A 19,336-nucleotide genomic window follows, 5' to 3' on the forward strand; every position below is an offset into this window, starting at 1 on the left:
TTTTCTTTCTTTTTATTTTGTTTATTTATTTATTTTTCTTTTGCTTTCATGAGCTCACTACCCAGAATAAACTTCAGGGTTTGGAGCTGCATGGCAATGGCTAAAAATGAGTCTGTGCCCAAAATTCAGCTCAAATCAAGGAAGTAAGAGTTAAATGTTTGGGTTTGTCTTAAATCATGGAAATATAACTGTTGCTTTTGATTGATTATTATATAACTGTCTTGTGATATAATAAGAATGATCAGTCTTGAAATTTCCAAAACTCTGTCTTCTGATTTTAAAGACTAATCAAGTTGAAGTGTTTTTAAATCTGAAATTTTGTTTTAAAAGTCCTTCAAATTCTTTTGTTCCTTGGTTTGCAGTTCCACTAATGACAAACTCCCAGAAGTCTGTAAGACTGGTTTAATTAAAGTTTTTTAAAGTATAATTTTTAATTAGCATTCTTCTAGAGCCCCAAAGAACTCAAAATGAATGAATTGAATAATTACGAAATTATGAAAAAACGTATAATGATGTATAAATGAACCAATAAATATTAAATTAGTGTCATAAATTAAAAAAAAAAAAAAAGGGGGGGTCATCTGGAAAAATGGCATTATTGAATATAGTTATTACATATTTGTTGTATTTTAAAAATTTCTGAAATACAAAAACTCAAAATAAAACCCTCTTTTTTTAAAATTTATATATAATACTTATGAAGTAACATTTCATAATAATGAATTGAGTTTTGATAATTTATTAACTCATTTCACAGTTTATTGGTTCATTTAGAGATTGTATTTATTCGTAATGCTTCCATACATTCAGAGGGTCTTCAAAAGGCATTTTGAAGACGGAATCAAGTTTAAGAGACAAACTGGAGTCTTGCATTTGTTTTCAAATTAATACCACCTGACTTGTAGGCATTGAGTATTATCTCAGTCTCCAGTTAAACGTATCAAACAAATCATACAATTGATATTTGCCTTTAAAAATCCACCTCAGCTTCATTTCTGTGGAATTGTCAGTATTCTGTGGTTAATCATTCTGCCCTCAGTGAACTGAGAGCTCTCTAAATGCATGTCTAATGTGATTGTGTTAACCCCCCCCCTTTCCCATGTCTTTCTCCCAGCAGGGCTATGTCCTCGGCAGCCACCACATCTCCATCTGTGGACAAAGTGGACGGATTTTCACGGAAGTCTGTCAGGAAGGCAAAGCAGAAGCGGTCGCAGAGTTCGTCCCAGTTCCGCTCTCAGGGCAAACCCATAGAGCTCACGCCCTTGCCTCTGCTCAAGGGTAAGAGGGATGCAAGTGTGTGAATGTTGGGGTTGATCATGAGGGTGGCTGAAGTGGTGAAGTCAAGCGCTGACATAATGTAACTGCTGAAATCCAACTGTAAATCTGTTTCTGCAAAAGTGACCATATTCCATTTATTATGATAGATCACATCAGAAGGGTGTTTCACAAATGAAGTTGAAGTTTTGCTTCATGAGGTCAAGCTTACTCCGATGTAGATCAGCTTTAGCACAGTTTCAGCCTCTGACCTCTCTGATTTGGATCATTAAAGTCAGTTTGTGCTGTCAAAACAGGTTTCACATTTTCAAAAAATTCAAGTTAAAACGAATGAGAACTAACATGTAATCTGTTTCAGTTCATTTGAATGCAACCCATGCAGTCTATTATTAACCTACTGTGAAGAATTGATATGCACTGTAGTGTTCATGCATGGTGCCTTCACTGCCTTACTCCAGTCAAAAGTTACTGAAAAGCACATGAAGTTTACAAAGTCAACAAACAGACAGTTTTCCCCTTTTTTCTTCAGAACAACAAAAAGAATCTCCTCTCTTTGTAGTTACTCCACTATTTATGCATGGTGTTTTTCATATGTACAACTCTGAACATCTGCAAATGTGAATGACTAATATACACTTTTGATATTCGATGTGATTGGCAGCACGTGTTATAAAGTAGTTCTGGGAGATCATAGACCGATCAAGAATGAAAAACGTGGCTGTGTAGACCAGCCTTTACAGTAGGGTAAATTCTTAATATTTACTCAAATGTAACATTAGGTAATTTGGGTTTAACCACACAACATGGTTTTGTGAACATGGACCCACCAGGGGGTTGGCAGATGAAACACTGGTATAGGAATATGTAATCTTCGTCATGGAAGCTGTATGGTGTCAACATTGTGCTGTAAATTTTCAACAGTAGCTTCACCTTTTACCCCCAGCTCGTCTTTTAACATGTACACCACGCACTGAGATTCTGTTAGTCTGCTTTCTGTCCTCCCTTGTTAGAGCTACCGTCATGAAATTTTGATGGACCTGCTAACCTCAACCCTCAGTTAGTTATTTTCATGCCTCGCTCAGTCCAGAGTCTGGTTGGACTTGCTCTGTCTGAGTGCTGTCGATGTTTCTAAGCCTGCTCTTCTGTATATGTGGTGTGTGTTTGTGAGCTGCGTGCCTAGACAGGTGGATCATCATAATGATAACACAGGGCAGGTCAGTGCTGCGCTCTGTCTGTATCACTGACGTAAGAGAAAACACAACATATCTGAATCTGTAATCCGTAATCAGTTCAGGGACATTTTTTTTATACACTTCATGTCATAAACCCAACACACCATGTTCATATGTAACCTTTTAAGGCCGTTACAGCTGTGCAAGATTAGATAGATTAGCAATATTAATGATTTTGAAACTAAACATGTGACTTTTCAGCCTTTTTAGGGGCAGATTTTTTTAGTAGATTTTCACCCAGGTATTATTCTGCAGTGCAAGCCTTTGTGACACTTTATTATTAGTGTCTTAACAGCAGCACCTTTACATTATACTATATTGACTCTGACTTGTTAGTTAGGGAGTGTCAGTGTGTTGTGTGTTACTAAGGAGTTCAGTCTATTCAGTCAAAGTTTCTATCATTCGGCATCTCCTGATCCTGAGCGGTATGCCACTGGGTGCTGTAATACGCATTGAGGCACCCCTTCACGTTTCACCTTTGTGAATATGGCGGTGGTGTGGTTTGGTGGTGACAGCAGGAATGCTGCCAGACAGAAACCAGACAGATCCACCACCTGTCAGAGTCTGATGGAAAACCACTTCCTGGTTCCGTCTTAGGTGGAGGGTCCACCCTGCTGCCTCCTGCATTACATTTACTTACATCGGGGACCAGACGGGAAGCCTCTGCTCTCACCGTGTTTAGGTGTTTAAATGTGAGCGTCTCTGCTCACGCTCCACTTAAACTTACACTCCTTATGTAAACAGAGCACCTGACCTCCACCCTCGCACACTGCTGACTCCATAAACTGCAGGCATCATATGTAAAAGTACACACTGTTTGATAAAGAATAACCCTAACCTCCAAACAACATCAGGCTTCTTTCAAAGAAAGGCACAACTTTGGTTCCTAGAAAGCACAATTTCTCATTTCCCTTTTCACGAATACAACTGCATTATTGTAGAAAAAATACACAAAATATGAACTCAATCCAAAATAACTTTTGTGAATTAATATATAGCTGCAACAACTGAGTACTTAGACCCTTGGAAGGCCAGACTTTAGGCTCTTAATAACTGATGAGCATTTTTTGGACTAAACGATTAGTTGATTAATCGATGATGAAAATAAGCCTTAGTTGCAACCCTATTAATATTTTATTTTCTCTGTAGAGGCAGTAAAATATCAATTCATACTGCCTTTTCATATGTGGGAAAAAATGTATATCTGACGTGTAATGATGTGACAGAATTCTGAATTTACCATGTAAAGGCACATCAGGCTTTGAACTCCATAGTGAGAATGCGCTCTCAGTCAACTACTATAACAAATCTGAAGCCTGTTTGTATCCTCATAATCAGACTTCACTTCCTTTTAAATCTCTGAACAAACTGTGGATGTGGATATACTCAGATATGATTCAGCAATCTGGAACCAGACTTGAACTGTTAACCTGTGAGTCAAGTCACTTATCATTTGTTCAGACTTTATTTTTTAACTCTTTGCAGTTAAAGAGATAGACAAAATTCGATATGCATTCATATTCATACGCATCAAATATGCACTTCTTTTTTATTGATTGCAACTATAATTACAATTTGGTTAACCATATTCTGACAGGATGTCCCACCTAGACATGAAATAAAGCAGTAGTACAACGCATTACAATAATAGTCTGATGATTTAGTTGTGTAATTGTACACCTGAGTTAGTGAGCAGTAATTGCCCTGTGTGTAAAACAGCCGACAGACTGTACACTCAGTTCTTGTGGTAGTTTATTTTTATGGTTGTACTGTATTTATCTGTGGCTGAGCCGGCACACGCTCAGTGTTTTTCCGCACTTCCCTGCTTCACTTTCACACGCTCACTTCACATTCACACAGCTCCACACATTTCTCACCTCCCCAGTACAATCAAAGTCTGCTGCTCCTGACCGCAGCTCCGACTCCAGATCCAGGTCCACTGGAAGTTCTGCTTTTAGCCCTGAACACTCGCTTCAGGAGGCGGCTCACTTACAACAGTGCCGGGTCGTCCTGAATTAGAAACACAGTCGATAACATATTCCACTGCTAGGTGTTGTTCTGCGTCTGTGGCTTTTGTACTGTATTCTGTTCCTGTGGAGACATACTGAACGTTATGAAACAAAACATAGAGTTGATGATTACCACTTTATAAACTCATGGATTCAGTGCAACACTGATGTGTAGTTTTGTTTGAGGTAGGCCTTGACTGACATTTGATCATATCGATAATCACGTATGCATATTTGTACTTTGGGCATGTGACAAATAAAACAAAACTAAACTGCTGTTTAATGGCAGCATCGCTTATACCTGAAACTTAAAATACAATCATATAAATCTATTATAAAGAAAATCCCACATCTGATAATATTCTATATCACGATATTTGGGCTGGACTGTGTCAATTACTCAATTTTGGATATCACCCAAGCCTAGTTTGAGGGTGATGCAGGCAGTGTGGTGCTTTTGCTGGAGAAAGGAGCTGATCAAATGTAAAGGTTTTTTCCATACTTTAAATGTTCTGTTGTGCTTGCTTTAATTGCATGATCATGAAAGTTTAGCTTGGTGGAGTCTGTAGTCTATAGTTGGAGGACTTTTTGGTATGATCAGGTATTACCGCTACACTGTGGCTGGTATTGTTTGGAAAAACAGTATTGATGTTGGATATTCAGCCTTAATCACTACCTTTTTATATTTTTGGCAAGCATTAGCAAGTTGTCCAAGAAATATAGCTGTCCAGTGTGTGCGTTTGAAGTACTGAGAGACGTTCCAACAACTCGGATTGTTTTTCATGTTAATTATCTCTGAACGTCTGCAGGTCCAGCCAAACATTTCTCCAGCAACGCAAACATGATGTGAAAAAAGGTTTGTTGTTGGCTCGTCAGATTAATGGGGATGAGATGGAATCAAATGCAACTGCTAATGGAAAAGGAAACTGAGGTCCATTTTCTTGAAGATAATGCAAAAAAACATTTTTTTTCACTAGTTGCACTCAGAACCACCATAAAGGCCGGTATGTAAGGAGTTATACTAATGACGTCCGTAAGCACATATAGACTGAGGATGCTTTTACGTCCCTTTGTTCTTCCTGAGCTGCTGAAATGCGAGCACATCACAGCCTGTAGTTTGTAAAGAAGCAGGAGTGTCTCATTTATTTCCCAGAGATCCATTTGGTCACAAGATGAGACGGGTACTCTAACCTCTGAGCCTCCTTCCACTCCCATATATGTCCACGTAAACCAAGTGGAAGAACAAGGATTAAGTTCGCTTCTTCCACCTGTCTGTTGTGAACTTGAAGCCACAGATAAACAGTAGACTCTCTGTGAAGAGCGGCACAAGCCCAAATGTTAAACCACTAACCGGTAAGATTGAATTAATTAATGAAAACAGTCATAGTAGAACGTCAGAGTCGACCTCATGCGACCATAACGCATGCATGGCCCTCAGGTATGCCGCACAATGACTGCCTTTTGTCGTCTCTCTTACTGACAGCCTCTTCTACCTCTAATCTCTCAGCATTATATAACTGCCAGGGAGATGTGTATCGGGCAGCGCTGTATTTTATTAACTGGCTGGCAGTCTCTGAGGTCGCCCCAAGGCTCAACCCATTTGGGAATGTTTTACACCAGCGTTCAGAGAAAGATCTCAGAGATGTATATTTCTAAAGACTTTGGTGTTTTCAAGATTGTTTTTCTATTTTCTCTGCAAATTAGTCTATTTTTATTTGCTGCTCCTGGGCTGCATTTTTGCATACCATTTTAAATTATATATTCATTGTTGTTTTACAGTCTCAAGGGCTGTTTTTTTTTTTTTTCTTTAGATACTCCCTAGACATGTTTCCCATTTGTTTGAAGTCAAAATTCCTGCTATCCCACTGTGTATATTTAGCCGCAGGATTTTTCGGGTTTGAAACATGGAGCAATCCAACAGGTATCTTTTATTTCTAGGACACTAGAGCTCAACTTCCGCCGCTTTTGAAATGGATTTCCTGTTTTCTCTCAGTTTTTAAAACATGTAGAGGATGTTATCATTCATAAGAATGTGGGATATCATTCCTCTTTTTTGTATTTTGAGTCCACAACTCAACTAAAACAAACCTTTTCTCCTGTTTGTCCTTCATTCACCTTTTCTTGTTGGAATGCATTTTTCTTTTCTTTTTTTTTTTTTCTTTTTTTTGTGTCTTCCCAATGGTGGAAGCTGCTTTGCTTGTGTTTCTTTCTCTTCATTTCCATAATCTCTCTGAGTTTACCTCCCGCCTCGAGGTACACATGTACGCAGCAGCAGCAGAGGTGGGCGTATATCTGGACAGCTGCATCCTCAGTGTAGTCGTTTAACAGCCTGCAAAAGCACATCATCAAGATGCACACATCACATCTTTTTCCCCCCTTCTTCATCCTCCTCCTCCTCCTCCTCCTGGGTTAGTCACCGTCACAGGTCAGACCTCAGCCAGAAATGACAAGCAGGGTCTCAGTAAGGCACGGTGGATTACATAAATCCATCGTTGGCAGTGCGGCTCATTCCTAGACATTTAGAGGAAGACGAGCAGGGCGCAGTTTCCTCAAGGGGATCCCTGGGCAGAAAGGATGACGCACACTGTCAGGAATTTTCACAATAGACCAGGTCCATGTCAGTTCATACCCAAGGCCACGCCCCTGGTGTAAGAGAGAGTGACTTTTCTCAGTGATTGTTTTTATTCATTTTTAATTTTTTATATTTTTATGATGATTTACAAAATGAAGCTGCGGCCCAGGATGTACCTTCACCAAGACTAAAAATCCAGATCTCTGGTCTCACAACACCAAGTCCAGCGGCACCGTCTTCTGTCTGGCTCCAAGGTTCTTCAGGCATTAAGCTGCATATGTGTAATTTAGAGGCTTGTCAATCTGGTCTGTCTAGAAGTTAACTGTGAATTTTATTGGAACATGTCTGTCAATCTGAGAGACTGGCATAACATGCAAGAACATGCTAGTCAGTGCCCTGTCTGCTAATAACATTGAATTTGCTGTTGTGTCTGAAACTAATAACCTGTTTTTAATCATCAACAAGTATAGAATTGAAAAAGAACAGCCCTCAGAGGTTTGGAAGGAGTGTTGTTTTCTGTTGTCTGGAAGTGCAGTGCAAAGACTCCAGAGTACTTTCACCACACTGGCTGAGAGGTGGAGTCTCTGTTCTCCCATTAATCATCTGCTCACTCTGGGTTGTTGAGTTGTTTTTGATAAATGGCTTCCAACATGTGCTCTGTGCTTTCAAACAGTAAATATTTTAGTTTGAAATGTTTTGGAGGGCACAGTTTAGTGCATTTTCTGTGCAGCAGGTAAAACTAAAGAAATGGAGAGGAAAACATTTTGGTTATTCATGGAGTTTACATATTCTCCTCGTGCCTACGTTGCTGTCCCCTGGATACTCCGGCTTCCTCCCACAGGCCAAAGACATGCAGGTTAGGTTAATTGGCGATTTGGTGTGAATGTTGTCTCTATATGTCAGCCCTGTGGTAGACTGGCACCCTGTCCAGGGTGTACACCGCCCTCGCCCAATATCAGCTGGAATTGGCTCCAGCCCCACCACAACCCTATAAGGATAAGTGATATAGCGAATGAATGAATGAATGAATGAATGAATTTTGAAAAACGTTAGAAAAATAAATTTTGGCTCCTTGGCCATAAATCTTTCTCAGTCACGTCACTCTTTGCAGCTTGTGTTTAGAGGGCGTCAGGAGAAGAATCCTAACATGTGAAGTAACATTATTATAAGGTCTATTAGAGACACATTAAGTTTATGCAGTTGCATATGTTTGTTTCCTGAAATATGTGTCACTTTGGTTGAACACACAGTTTTCATCTGGTGCATCACTCTTTGTCCAGTGTCGGTGTATCTCACTGGAAAACCACAATGCTCCCTGACAATGGATGTTATTGACTCTCCAGCTCCGGTTTCTAATTTGTGTTCGCCCCACCAACAACATTCGTTACAATATATGAGCTAGCAAAGTTTAGCCAAAAGACAACTGTCCAAATGCCAGGTGATGTTATTCTCACGTCACTCTGGCAGGCTGCCCTTGAGCAAGGCCTTAATCTTCCAGAACAAGACTGAGATTTTACTACACAACTCCCTGGTGGGAGAGTATACAACTGTGTGAATGTGAAGCAAAAACAGAAAACATGGACACTCAGCCAATCTCCTAAATCAATAAAGGTTAAATAACAAGCCAAAAAAAGAGAAATCAAAATGGAAATTGGAAGCTTTATCCGCCCTTTATGTCTGTAGATCCCAAGGAGTTAGATTTCTGTGCTTCTGTTCCCCGTGTGCGGTGAAAAGTTTTCTCCAAAGTAATAAACATTCATAAGAGGAGGGCACGAAAAAATGCCAGCGAGCTCCCTGGTTACCACCAGAGTTGGCATAGCAACAAAAACATCAGTGCCTGGATGAATCCACCCTGCATGTTACACCATGTGAAAAGATACCGCCGTGATATTGTGAATATACAGTAGGAATTATGTCATCTAATTTACATACCTGTTACAGTCGGCCACATAGCTGAGGCTTCATTAAGCGTTTCCACAGAGACGCTCGCTTAAGGAGGTAGAACGAGGGAGGAATGCAAACGGAGAGAGAGAGAGAGAGGTGAAGAGTAGGGACGAAGCTGGCGGGAAACCTGGAGGAAGGATTAGGAGTCCTTTAATGTTCTGTGGCAGAGGAAGGAAAGAAGGAGGAAGAGGAGGGGAAGGAGATAGTTCCTGTCAGGCAACAGCTAAACATAAACAAACTCAGCTCCTTCTCTGCTCTGTCCCGTCCTTCTTTTATTCTCTTTCTCCTCTCTTCACATGCAAATCGGCAGCACCGAAACATTTCAAATCACATTTGATGTGGAGACGATATTACAAGAAGCACAAAGTCTTGCATCATGTTAGATTTAATCAGAGAGGAAAAGGAAAAACGTGGTCAAACTTTTAATCAACCTGCAACGGTTATTAATTCTTCACCTATAGTCAGTTTTCATAAAGCACTAAGGAAACTAAAGAGTTGTGAGAAGTCCAGCTCCTTCCAAAATATGACATTACACCCTCATAAATATTCATGCAAGCACTTGTAGTTAATTAAATTTTGAAAACCCCCCAGTCCTATTATGATAAAACTTTTCCGTCACATTCTTTAATATGTCTGTCTGTCACTTAAATACTTAAAGAACCAAGAAGACAACAAATGTCATTTTTAACAGTTATCTTTCTTACTCAAATTAATAAATTTTAACTAGGACCTAAACTATTATTTTCATTATCAAGGTGACATATTCAAATTCTATCAAATAGTTGCCAATTAATTCATTGTCTATTGACTAATTCATTAATTGATTACTCAATTAAGCAAATAGGAGTTCGGTGTGCTTCGCAGTTCTGACCCACAGCCGGTGCGGTCTGTAAGATAACACTGTAATAACAACTGGCACAGACCAACAGTGGTCAGCCGGCGGTAAATATGCTTGCAGATTAGCTCTCTAGCTAATTGTGCTAGCCCCGATACTTGTGTCGGTCATGTGACCCTCACCTTGCACGCTTTAGTGGTCTCTTGAGTCTTGTGTTGATCATGGGAAATTACAACAAATCTCCAGTAATCTCCAAAAAAAGTAAGAAAATGTATCAATTAAAGAACAACCCCAGTCAAAACATACTTAACTCACATTTACCTTTCTCCAAAGAAAAGACGTAGACAAATACATTTAAGTAAGAACTGCTATCCAACAGAGGAAAAAGGACAATTACCACCAGCCATGAGTTTTTACAGTCCCTGTGCCTGTTGAGTCTGGCTGGCAAACTGAAAGTCCCAGGGGTAAATCTGAAGTCCACCAACATCCGTGTGAGGAGAGGAGAAAGATTTGTGAATAAAAATCAGGTGTCTTGTCCTCGTGCTCCTCCCCGGTGTCCTGGAGGTGGTCACGTCCCCCCCCCCCCCCCCCTCCCTATCACAGATGCTGTGGCATAAACGGGGAAAACATGAGTAACACTGTCTGTTGAAGAACATAACTGATATCAGCAGCAGCCCGCGCTAATGGGGGCAAATCCTCCTGTGGTTGAACGTGTTGTCGCCATTTTCAACCTGAATTAGGTTCCTCTCACGTCTCAGGCTCATGTCCACCTTATGTAGGAGGACTGATCTGCCTCTGACCTCCCTGGGCAGCAGGCTTTCAAAAAGAGAGGAGCAAAAAATAGACAGAAAGAGAGAGATGTACAATGCTGCACCGCCCCCCACCCCCCCGGCCTCTCTGCGGCTTCCTCTGGTCTCTGTTTGGCCAATGAAGCCCACCGACACGCTGCCGTGTCTTCCCTCCCCTCCACGTCCTCCCCTCAGGAGAAACCTGATCCACGAGGTGTCTCTTTACATTTTTCCAGCCCCACTCGCTACAAACAAGACACAGGAGGAGCGTGGGTCTGCTAAAACTTCTGTTGTTCACATGTTTGGCTCAAATCAGCTCACCCAGCGACGTTCATGACCGTCGTTTGCTACTGTTGGTGCCTAACAGGGAGCGGAAACCTGATTAAGTGAGTGACATTTTTTTATGTGCGGGTGTTGTGGGGGAGCGCATACTTGCTAGCACAGGAGCATGGAGTGTTAAAGTTAGCCTCTGCTGTCAGGGGCTGTTGCTACTACCAGCCGGCCCAGCCTGTCGTGTGTGTGTGTGTGTGTGTGTGTGTGTGTGTGTGTGTGTGTGTGTGTGTGTGTGAGAGAGTGTGTGAGAGAGAGAGAGAGAGAGGCAGATGGAAAGGTAGACTTAAAATGGACTGGGATGGTAACAGAAGACGAGTGTTTTTACTGGCTGAGAGGAGAATGGAAAGTTCACTGATGGAATGAGTACATTTTATCCATATGATTCCTCATGGAAGAATGTGTTGTTAGTAGAGCAAATGTTGGCATTCGACTACGTGGATTTAGTCTGTGGCTCGGGGATCAAACCGGTTCCGAGTTTAAACTGGCACGAAACGTCAAAAGAAGCCGGGATTTGCAAGGAAATCTCCTTTTCCACTTAAAGATTACTGAAGTGGAGTGAAGTTACGTTTGGGCCTGCTGAGCTTCCATCTACATGTGTCAACGCACATGTAGAGTGTTTACAGTATAGGGCTTAATAGAAGTCTAGAAAATGTCAGGAAATGGCAATAACATAATTTCACACTGCACAAGTGTCTGAAAACGTCTTTCAATTTTTTTTCAGTTCAAGCCTCTGTTTTTTTTTTCTTCTTCTTCTAATGGATAAAAGACAATGCAACACATAATGTATTACAGGAAGTCAATGAATACACATAGTAGCTAGTCTAATAGAAATAAGTGAAACCAATTTAGTTTATTTATTTAATAGGGATGATGCAATTTACCATAGTTCCAAAGAAAAAGCATGAAACTCATGCACAGAGACTTTATATCTGTCTCTAATTTTAACTCTTGTCGCTAGTTGGGCTAAAATGCCACAAAACCATGAGACACTACAGGTATGAAAGTAGAATAAAATACTGAAATGCATTGATTGTGATGTGTAGTCTAAGGAGAGACAACAACAGCCAAAACAAAACAAACAGACAAAGCAATTGATAAAATCATACCATTAGCAAAAAATATACAGATGTGCAGTAAAATAAGAATGAAAGCAAGTTTGAGTTCCAAGTCTTAAATATTTGGCACGACACATTTGAATCGGCTCCAAAGAAGTGTTGAAGTTTGGACCCAGACCTAATAGATAAAATCTAAACCAACCCTAATCCACCTCAAGGCAGGGAAGATTAGCACGTGCTGACGGAGACCCATCTTCGTCTGACACCACACAAGCTTGTTGCGTGTTGACCAGTGGCAGACTTGGCTGTTGTGTTAGGAAAACTCTGCAGCAGGAGGTGAATAGTGAGCCGAAGTGAAGGACAGGTACCTCCTGTGTTGCGCTGCGTTGTGTTAAGTTTGATTCTGTGCTGCCCACAGCTGGAGGAATTCCTGCTATGTGGCTCCTGTGAGCGTCCTAGCGGGCTCACCTGGACTCGTGAAGGCGGCCTTTGTGTGAACCGTCCCAGATGATCATTCCTGCTGCCGCCGCCGCCTCAGAGGGCAGCGTTTACACTTCAGACTTTGTGCTGATGCTTTCGAAACAGCATCTTACTCAAGGAAACGTTGACATGACACATCAGCTGTCACCGGGTTCAAACCTGTGACCTGTCAGTTATTTGAAGGTCTGTCCAGCCAGAGCCAAACAACGCTGCACTGCCACTGTGGTTGTTGATGCTTTAGACTTAAAGGAAATTAGATGTGTACATTTACATGTATAATGTTAATGTCTGCTTTGATCGCAGAAAAAGTAAAGAAGGTAAAATGTTTAAGCCTTAAAGCTTCTGTCGGTGTCTTTACACCTACAGATTGTAAAGCCATTTCCTCACCTGTGGCACAAATTATATTTCAAGAAATCCGTCTCTTCAGGAACTTTACTGCCACTCATGTTCAACCATATTGAAATACATAAAAATATTCATGCTTTAATAAGTCTATCAGTCTATTAATGGTTTTTTTTGATGGACAGGGTTACGGTGGGGACAGTGAACAACTTTTTCTACAAATGATTTAACATTTTAAGGTTTTTTACTAAATAAAAATTCCAAACATCTGTAGGTTTCATCATCTGCAGTGTGAGGATTGCAGGTTTTCTGTAAGTTTAAACTATTGTAAATCCCCTTAGTTTTTTACCTGATTGATTATTAACTGCAACATGACAGAGAAACTTAATTACCTGAGACTTTCATCATTCAGCTGGGGCTACAGCTACTTTTCATCATCAGTTGATCAGCTGATTATCTTCTCCATTAATAAATCAATTGGATTATAAACTAGTAAAAAAACACCCATCACAGTTTCCTACAGCTTGAGGTGGTGTCTTAAAACATCATGTTTTCTCTGACCAACAGTCCAAAACCCACAGACTTTCGGTTTACAATGAACCAGCAAATATTCACCGTTTAGAAACTGAAACCTGTATCTATTTATTTATTGGCTAAATGATTAATAGATAATCTAATTTGTTGCACACTGATTTTATTTAATTTTTTTTAATTGATTTGTCGAATAATCTTTTTACTAACTAATAAAGTTAGTGCAGCATTTGACACTAATATCAATTAACAGCAGTTGGCTGTTAATGAACATTCAATTGATTATCTTTGTTATTGTGACGCATAACTGGCAACTGTTGTGAAATGATGTGTCTTTTCATGGGTGTGAACCAAACAAGCGTGTTCCCTTACATCATGTAGCACTACACTGCCTCATTTCTTTATTTAATTGTTTAAGAAATATCAGCTTCTATGATTTGGATATTACACTTGCCATACTCCAATTGATCATGTTTCGATTAATTGTTCAGGCCCATGATGCAACAAGCATTAATATCCAGCTCAAGGAGGAATAGAAACCCGTGCACCGAAGGCTGGGTGATGTTTTTATGTTATGTTTACTCATTGAACTGTACAGGGAATGTAACCCCTAACCCTTGGTGGGTGTCAGTACCAGACTCCAGCAACAGAAAGGCAAAATTAGAGAAAGCAGGGGGTGCTGCTGTTGGGTTTTAGTGTCTGAGCTTGGGAAGGTGTTCTGTGGTTTAAGGTTACTGGGATCCAAAGTGCTCCAAGACAAAAATATAAAGAGCATGAGGAGTTCAAAAGGAAATAAAACAGGTCTGTGACAGAGCTTACAGGAGCCTCATAGTTTCTCTCAGTCAGATTTAATTCAGACATTTTAGTCCCTGTGACACCTTGTTACCTAGTGAAAGTGACTAGGCCCTCCACAGCTCTGCCATCTGCCATGTTGTTGGCTGCAGTAGCAGGAGCAAAGTTTACCAGGACGACTGTGCGTGTTAATGATTGACAGCAGCCTGGCGCCTTGCACGGATGATTATATGAGACCTGAGAACATGGAGATAGGGGCACAGGGAGCTCCTTTCTGGGTCATGAATGTATATTTATATGTTCGAGGTCTTCCATTACACAAATCCTGCACTGGTGCCTGTACAGGGCCGGTACATGTATGTACAGTAGCTGAATGTATAGCACAGTGCAGACTGGGCCGTCTCTAACCTGACATGAGTATTCGACTGTCAGTGTTGTGCTAGAAGAACATGCACTGCAGGGTCTGACTTCAGTGCTGGTATCTGAAGTACAAATCTACCACAGTACAGTGTTAGACAAGGAAACGGCATGAAACTGCTACAGCATGGACTGGGACACAGTGTCATTAGATTTTATTTGTGCTTCGATGTCAGTCCTTTAGTCAGCTCTGATTCAGCTGAAAACATCAGTTGATTAACAGGAAATTACTGTTCACAATTTTAATAGTCGGCTAATCCTTTAAAGTGGGACTGTGTAACTGATAAGCAAAACTAAAGTTGTTGCTCTATTCATCACACTCAGGTGTTTAGCAGCTGCAGCCTGACTTGGTCTGGTCTGCCCAGTAGCTAATAGTGGCTAATGTTATCAAACCTAAGCCAGCTATTTGTATGTGACTAACACTGCTGAGTCAGTTTGCTGACTTCAACTCTTTTCTACTTGTTCTTCTGTTAGACTACAGTACGTTTTATCATGTATTTATTTAAATGTTCATCCTATAATCATCATTTGCGGCCACAATAGCCGCAAAAGTCGTACAGTCTCATTTTTAAATCATCCATCATGCAAAAAAGCCAAACACTCTCTGGTTCCAGCTTCTCTAATGTGAAGATTTTGCTGTTTTTTTTAATTTTTTTATTTATTTTTTTTTGTTTTGTTTTATATCATTTTAAGTTGAATAGCTTTTGACTTTGAACTGCTGGTCAGACAAAACCAGACTTTTCTTTGAGCATTTTTGCCATTAATGACATTTTATAGATTCAGTTAATGAGTTATATAGAATAATCGATAACACAAAATGAAAGTAACTGCACCTAAAGTGCTCTGTATTGCACTAATTGCACCAGGTATGGTGCACTGTGATCCAGTTTAGCATTCGTTTGACTTGGCTGCCATGGTTACACTTTTTTCAGTTTGGCTGGTGCACTCCACTTTTTCATTATTTGGCTGTATGTTTGGCTTGTTGTCCTGCTGCAGAATGAATTTGGGACCAATCAGATGCCTCCTGATGGGACTGTGTGGTGGAATAAGAATCCAAACATTTATAGTGCCTAAAACTTTTGCACACTAGTGCATATCAGTTGTATGTTTTGGCTTCCTGTGGTGTAAAATACAGGGCCAACTTGATCTATCCTCCCCCTCAAGACTTTTTTTTTTTGAGAAAGTAGTTCAGTGAGACCATAGAGTTATGTCTTATGTCACCAAACTTCATGAAAATAAAAATAAATCCTTGAACTCTTGAAGTATTTTGCACAAAAGCCTGAATCTCTGAAGCGCTTCTATAACTTTACACAAGGTCGACTTGACTCCTGCAGCAACTGTATTGTGTTGTGTGCGTGTCTGGCACAGGACACCGCTGCACTGTATCAACCAAATGTGTGTACATGTGTGCACACATGCGAGTGTCACCACAGCGTCATGACTGTCGAGCAGCTGGTCGTGTGCCCGCTTCCTGTGGAGATTTGCATCAACAGCTGATAACAGCCATGTTGCTGGGTCATGTCTGTCTTCCTTTGCTTTGAGGACCAAACAGAACAGATGTTATGACAGTCAGCTCTTCTCACTGTAATCCTTTATGTAATGTTTAACCTCAATCGCTTATGGGCCCAGTAGCGACAGCAGTGACTGCTGGGAAACTGTGCTCCCCCACAGGAAACATGACGCACATTTTCGGCTGTGATGAAGGTGCTTGTATGTATAAATTTAGTTCGGTAATGTTTATTGTAGAAGCGGAGGTTTGGCTGAAAGCTGGAGCCTATATACAAGTGCCTTAAGATGCAGAACCACTACGTATCATCAGATATCAGATCCTTGAGCTTCATTCAAAAAGAGGCAGTTGTTTTCCACAGTGTTTTTAATGGCAACTGTAGAAATTGCTGTTATTTTTTTAAAGCTTTAGAGGGGCTGTTTGTGAGTTTTTCTATTGCTACATGGCTAACGTTAGCATTAACATTGCTTGCTTTCCAGTCTAGAAGAAATCTTGTGAGTTCAGCATCAAACTTCATTCCTTCACTTGCTAAAAGTTGTCTCCAGAGGTGGAAAGAAACACCAATGTTAACTCTTGTCTCTCATCATGTGTTTTATTCTACTGAAGTTTGCACACTAACCAGCGAGCCCCGGCCCGTCTCGCCACTCCCTGATGGCGACACACTATAGCCTCAAATCTGCCCTGAAGATGTAGCCCTGCTCAGAGGATGTATTATAACCTTTTGTCTTGTAAACGCAACAATGGATGAAGCTCTTGTCAATCGACAATCACCACCACCTGCTCCTGGCGAGAAACCATGTTTTGCGGCTGAGAAAACTTACAAATAGCCCCTTTTTAAAGGGACACATGATTTCATATTTGTGTACTTGATCGACAGCAACTGTAGTTTACTACACTCAGGAAGAAACATGGAGCAGAAAGATTCAGAGCTGGACAAGTTAAAGTTAAAAAATAAACTTGTCTTTGATCTCTGGTGCACAGATTTAGGCATTTCTGTAATGCAGTTTTGTGTTTTAATGACTGACATGTTGGCCAATACCGATTATATCTGGGATTAGTTCATAGTGGCTCGGCTCCAATACATATGCTAGTGAATTTTAGGAAAGATTTAAAGACATTAGACGTATTAGAGAGCAGTCAAGCACAATAAAATCTGGGTCATTGAGTTGAAGTGTATTGTTCTGTTATAAGCATGTAACTCTCATAACAGAGCCTCATGTACAGATGTGTGTATTTGTGACATATGCACTGTTACATATATATCTTCGAAAGAAATTGGCTGATTTTGTTTTGATTTGTAGGAAAAAACTTTAAATTTCAGAAAAGAAAGAAAGTTAATTGATTTTGTTGACATAAGGATTTTGCAAAGATGCCAACAGTAGTCAGATAAATCATTAGTCAATTTTATTCTTCCAGTGTATGCTTTAGTTTAAAGTATTTATCAGCTGCTCCTGTTTACAGTCACTCAGACAAACTGCATAGAAAGCTTCATCTGCCATATTCAGCCACTAAGAAGCTCACGTGCTTTTACAGGCGAGAAAGTGACGAAACCTTTAAAACATTTCCTAACTATTGATGAGGCTTCCTTTACCCCTGACTGTTCATGTGACCAGCAATTAAAGGCTGCATGTGGGCAGAAAAGCTGCACCTCTCTGCGGGTTAATCAGGTTAATTAGAAGCCACCAGCAGCGAGGAACACAAAGGTCACACCCACAGCGCCTTGACATTCCTCTGTCAATAGCCCTGATTGTTGGACTAATCTCAGGTCCACCTTAACCTCCTCTGTTTATACCTTTATGATGGCTGTTTGTGACGGCTGAATGGAACCCTGGTAGTTTGTGTACATACATAATATCGTCATAGTCAGTACATAACGCCCTACAAACTGACCTTCAGGCCGGGGTCCAGTCACCTGCTGAGTCCATCTGTTGGAGCTGCTCTCTCTCTCTCTCTCTCTCTCTCTCTCTCTCTCTCTCTCTCTCTCTCTCTCGCTCTCGCTCTCTCTCGCTCTCGCTCTCTCGCTCTCTCTCTCCCCCACCGTAACTCAAGCCCGCTGCTTTTAGAGACAAGGGGTTTTCCCCTTTACACTGAGTGTGTGTGGACTGTTCTGAAAGAGTGCGTCTACTGGTCATCTTACACCTTCCTATGTTTCTCTTCCCAGACTTGTATTTCCACTAAAACCTGTGTAGCACTGCATGCAACAGTACAGCCCTGGAATAGTGAGGTATTTTCCAATGATAAACAAGCTATGATGTTATAAAAGTCAGCAGCCAAATGAGGTCTTTATTTCCACATTTTTGACATAAATGTAAGAGGGAAAAATAACCTGAAATGCATCATAATATTTATGAAATATATACTTTCTAGTTTGTCAAAGCACTGTGGTTTCTGCCTGTTTTGGCTTGTGATCTCTCATAAAAAGCAATGTCCACTGTCCCCATGTCTAGCAACTCCTAAGATGTATCTTGCAGCATCTTGTAGGTGTTCTCACCTCTCCACCTTGAGAACATAAAAAAAGTCTGTAACTGCAAATTGCAGGATTTAAGTGTTTTTTTTTTTGTTTTTTTTTAAATGTGCAGCCTCTTCAAGACCCATTTTCTATACAGTCTGAAAGTCAAGACAGCTACCTGCTCAAACTGCAGGTACGGCAGAAAACATTTGCCCAGATGTTACCAGCATTTGGCCAAAGGCAACAAAGTATATGAGCTATGTGACGTGAAGAAGGTGCCAATTTTTGTTCTTGAGAATGGGTGCGGGTGTGGATGCACTGTCCAGTTTAGTTAATCATCCCCATGACTTTGACTAATTTTGTCAGTTAGCTTTTCAGTCACTTGACTCAGGCGCTCAAGCTACACTATGATCCCTCTGCGTTTGTGTCTGGACTTATTTCTTACTACATTCTCGCTGGCGGTGGAGGGTTGTTTTCAGTTGCACGATCTGTGTTTTCAACCATGTTGCTCCTTTCAAAACAGCTCCATTAGTGGAAGTTGTTTACCAAAGAATGCGGTGCCCTGCCATGCATTTATACACCGTCAGCGTGGGGGAGCCGCTAAGTACATCCAGTGGCCATTAAATAACCACACATGAAGCAGTTAGGCAGTTGCGGTGCCTATCACCCACATGTTCATGGCTCTGAGGCAGAAACCTTTGTTTATCTGGTTTTCCTGAACCTCCCAGCTCCTTCATTTCTGTCACTTTGTACAGATAACAACGTGACACCTCTG

The 19,336-nt window shown here is 40.7% G+C and overlaps 1 protein-coding gene across 6 annotated transcripts in view; it reads left to right on the forward strand.

Moving 5' to 3' along the window:
- The window catches only part of ppp2r5eb (protein phosphatase 2, regulatory subunit B', epsilon isoform b), a 48,407-nt gene that overhangs the window by 8,751 nt on the left and 20,320 nt on the right, over window positions 1-19,336 (forward strand). For 3 of the 6 annotated variants that reach the window (XM_023405298.2, XM_023405300.2, XM_023405297.2), the window contains exon 2: window positions 1,115-1,278. In XM_023405298.2, the coding sequence (XP_023261066.1) occupies window positions 1,115-1,278 (164 nt within the window). Of the gene's footprint in view, window positions 1-1,114; window positions 1,279-10,918; window positions 11,042-19,336 lie in introns of those variants that run through there. The other 3 variants (XM_023405299.2, XM_023405301.2, XM_023405303.2) reach the window with 2 other exon arrangements.

This window comes from Seriola lalandi, unplaced genomic scaffold, assembly GCF_002814215.2.
Source record: "Seriola lalandi dorsalis isolate HSWRI2012SDOR001 ecotype SW California unplaced genomic scaffold, Sedor1 jcf7180002054271, whole genome shotgun sequence".
NCBI classification, from domain to species: domain Eukaryota; kingdom Metazoa; phylum Chordata; class Actinopteri; order Carangiformes; family Carangidae; genus Seriola; species Seriola lalandi.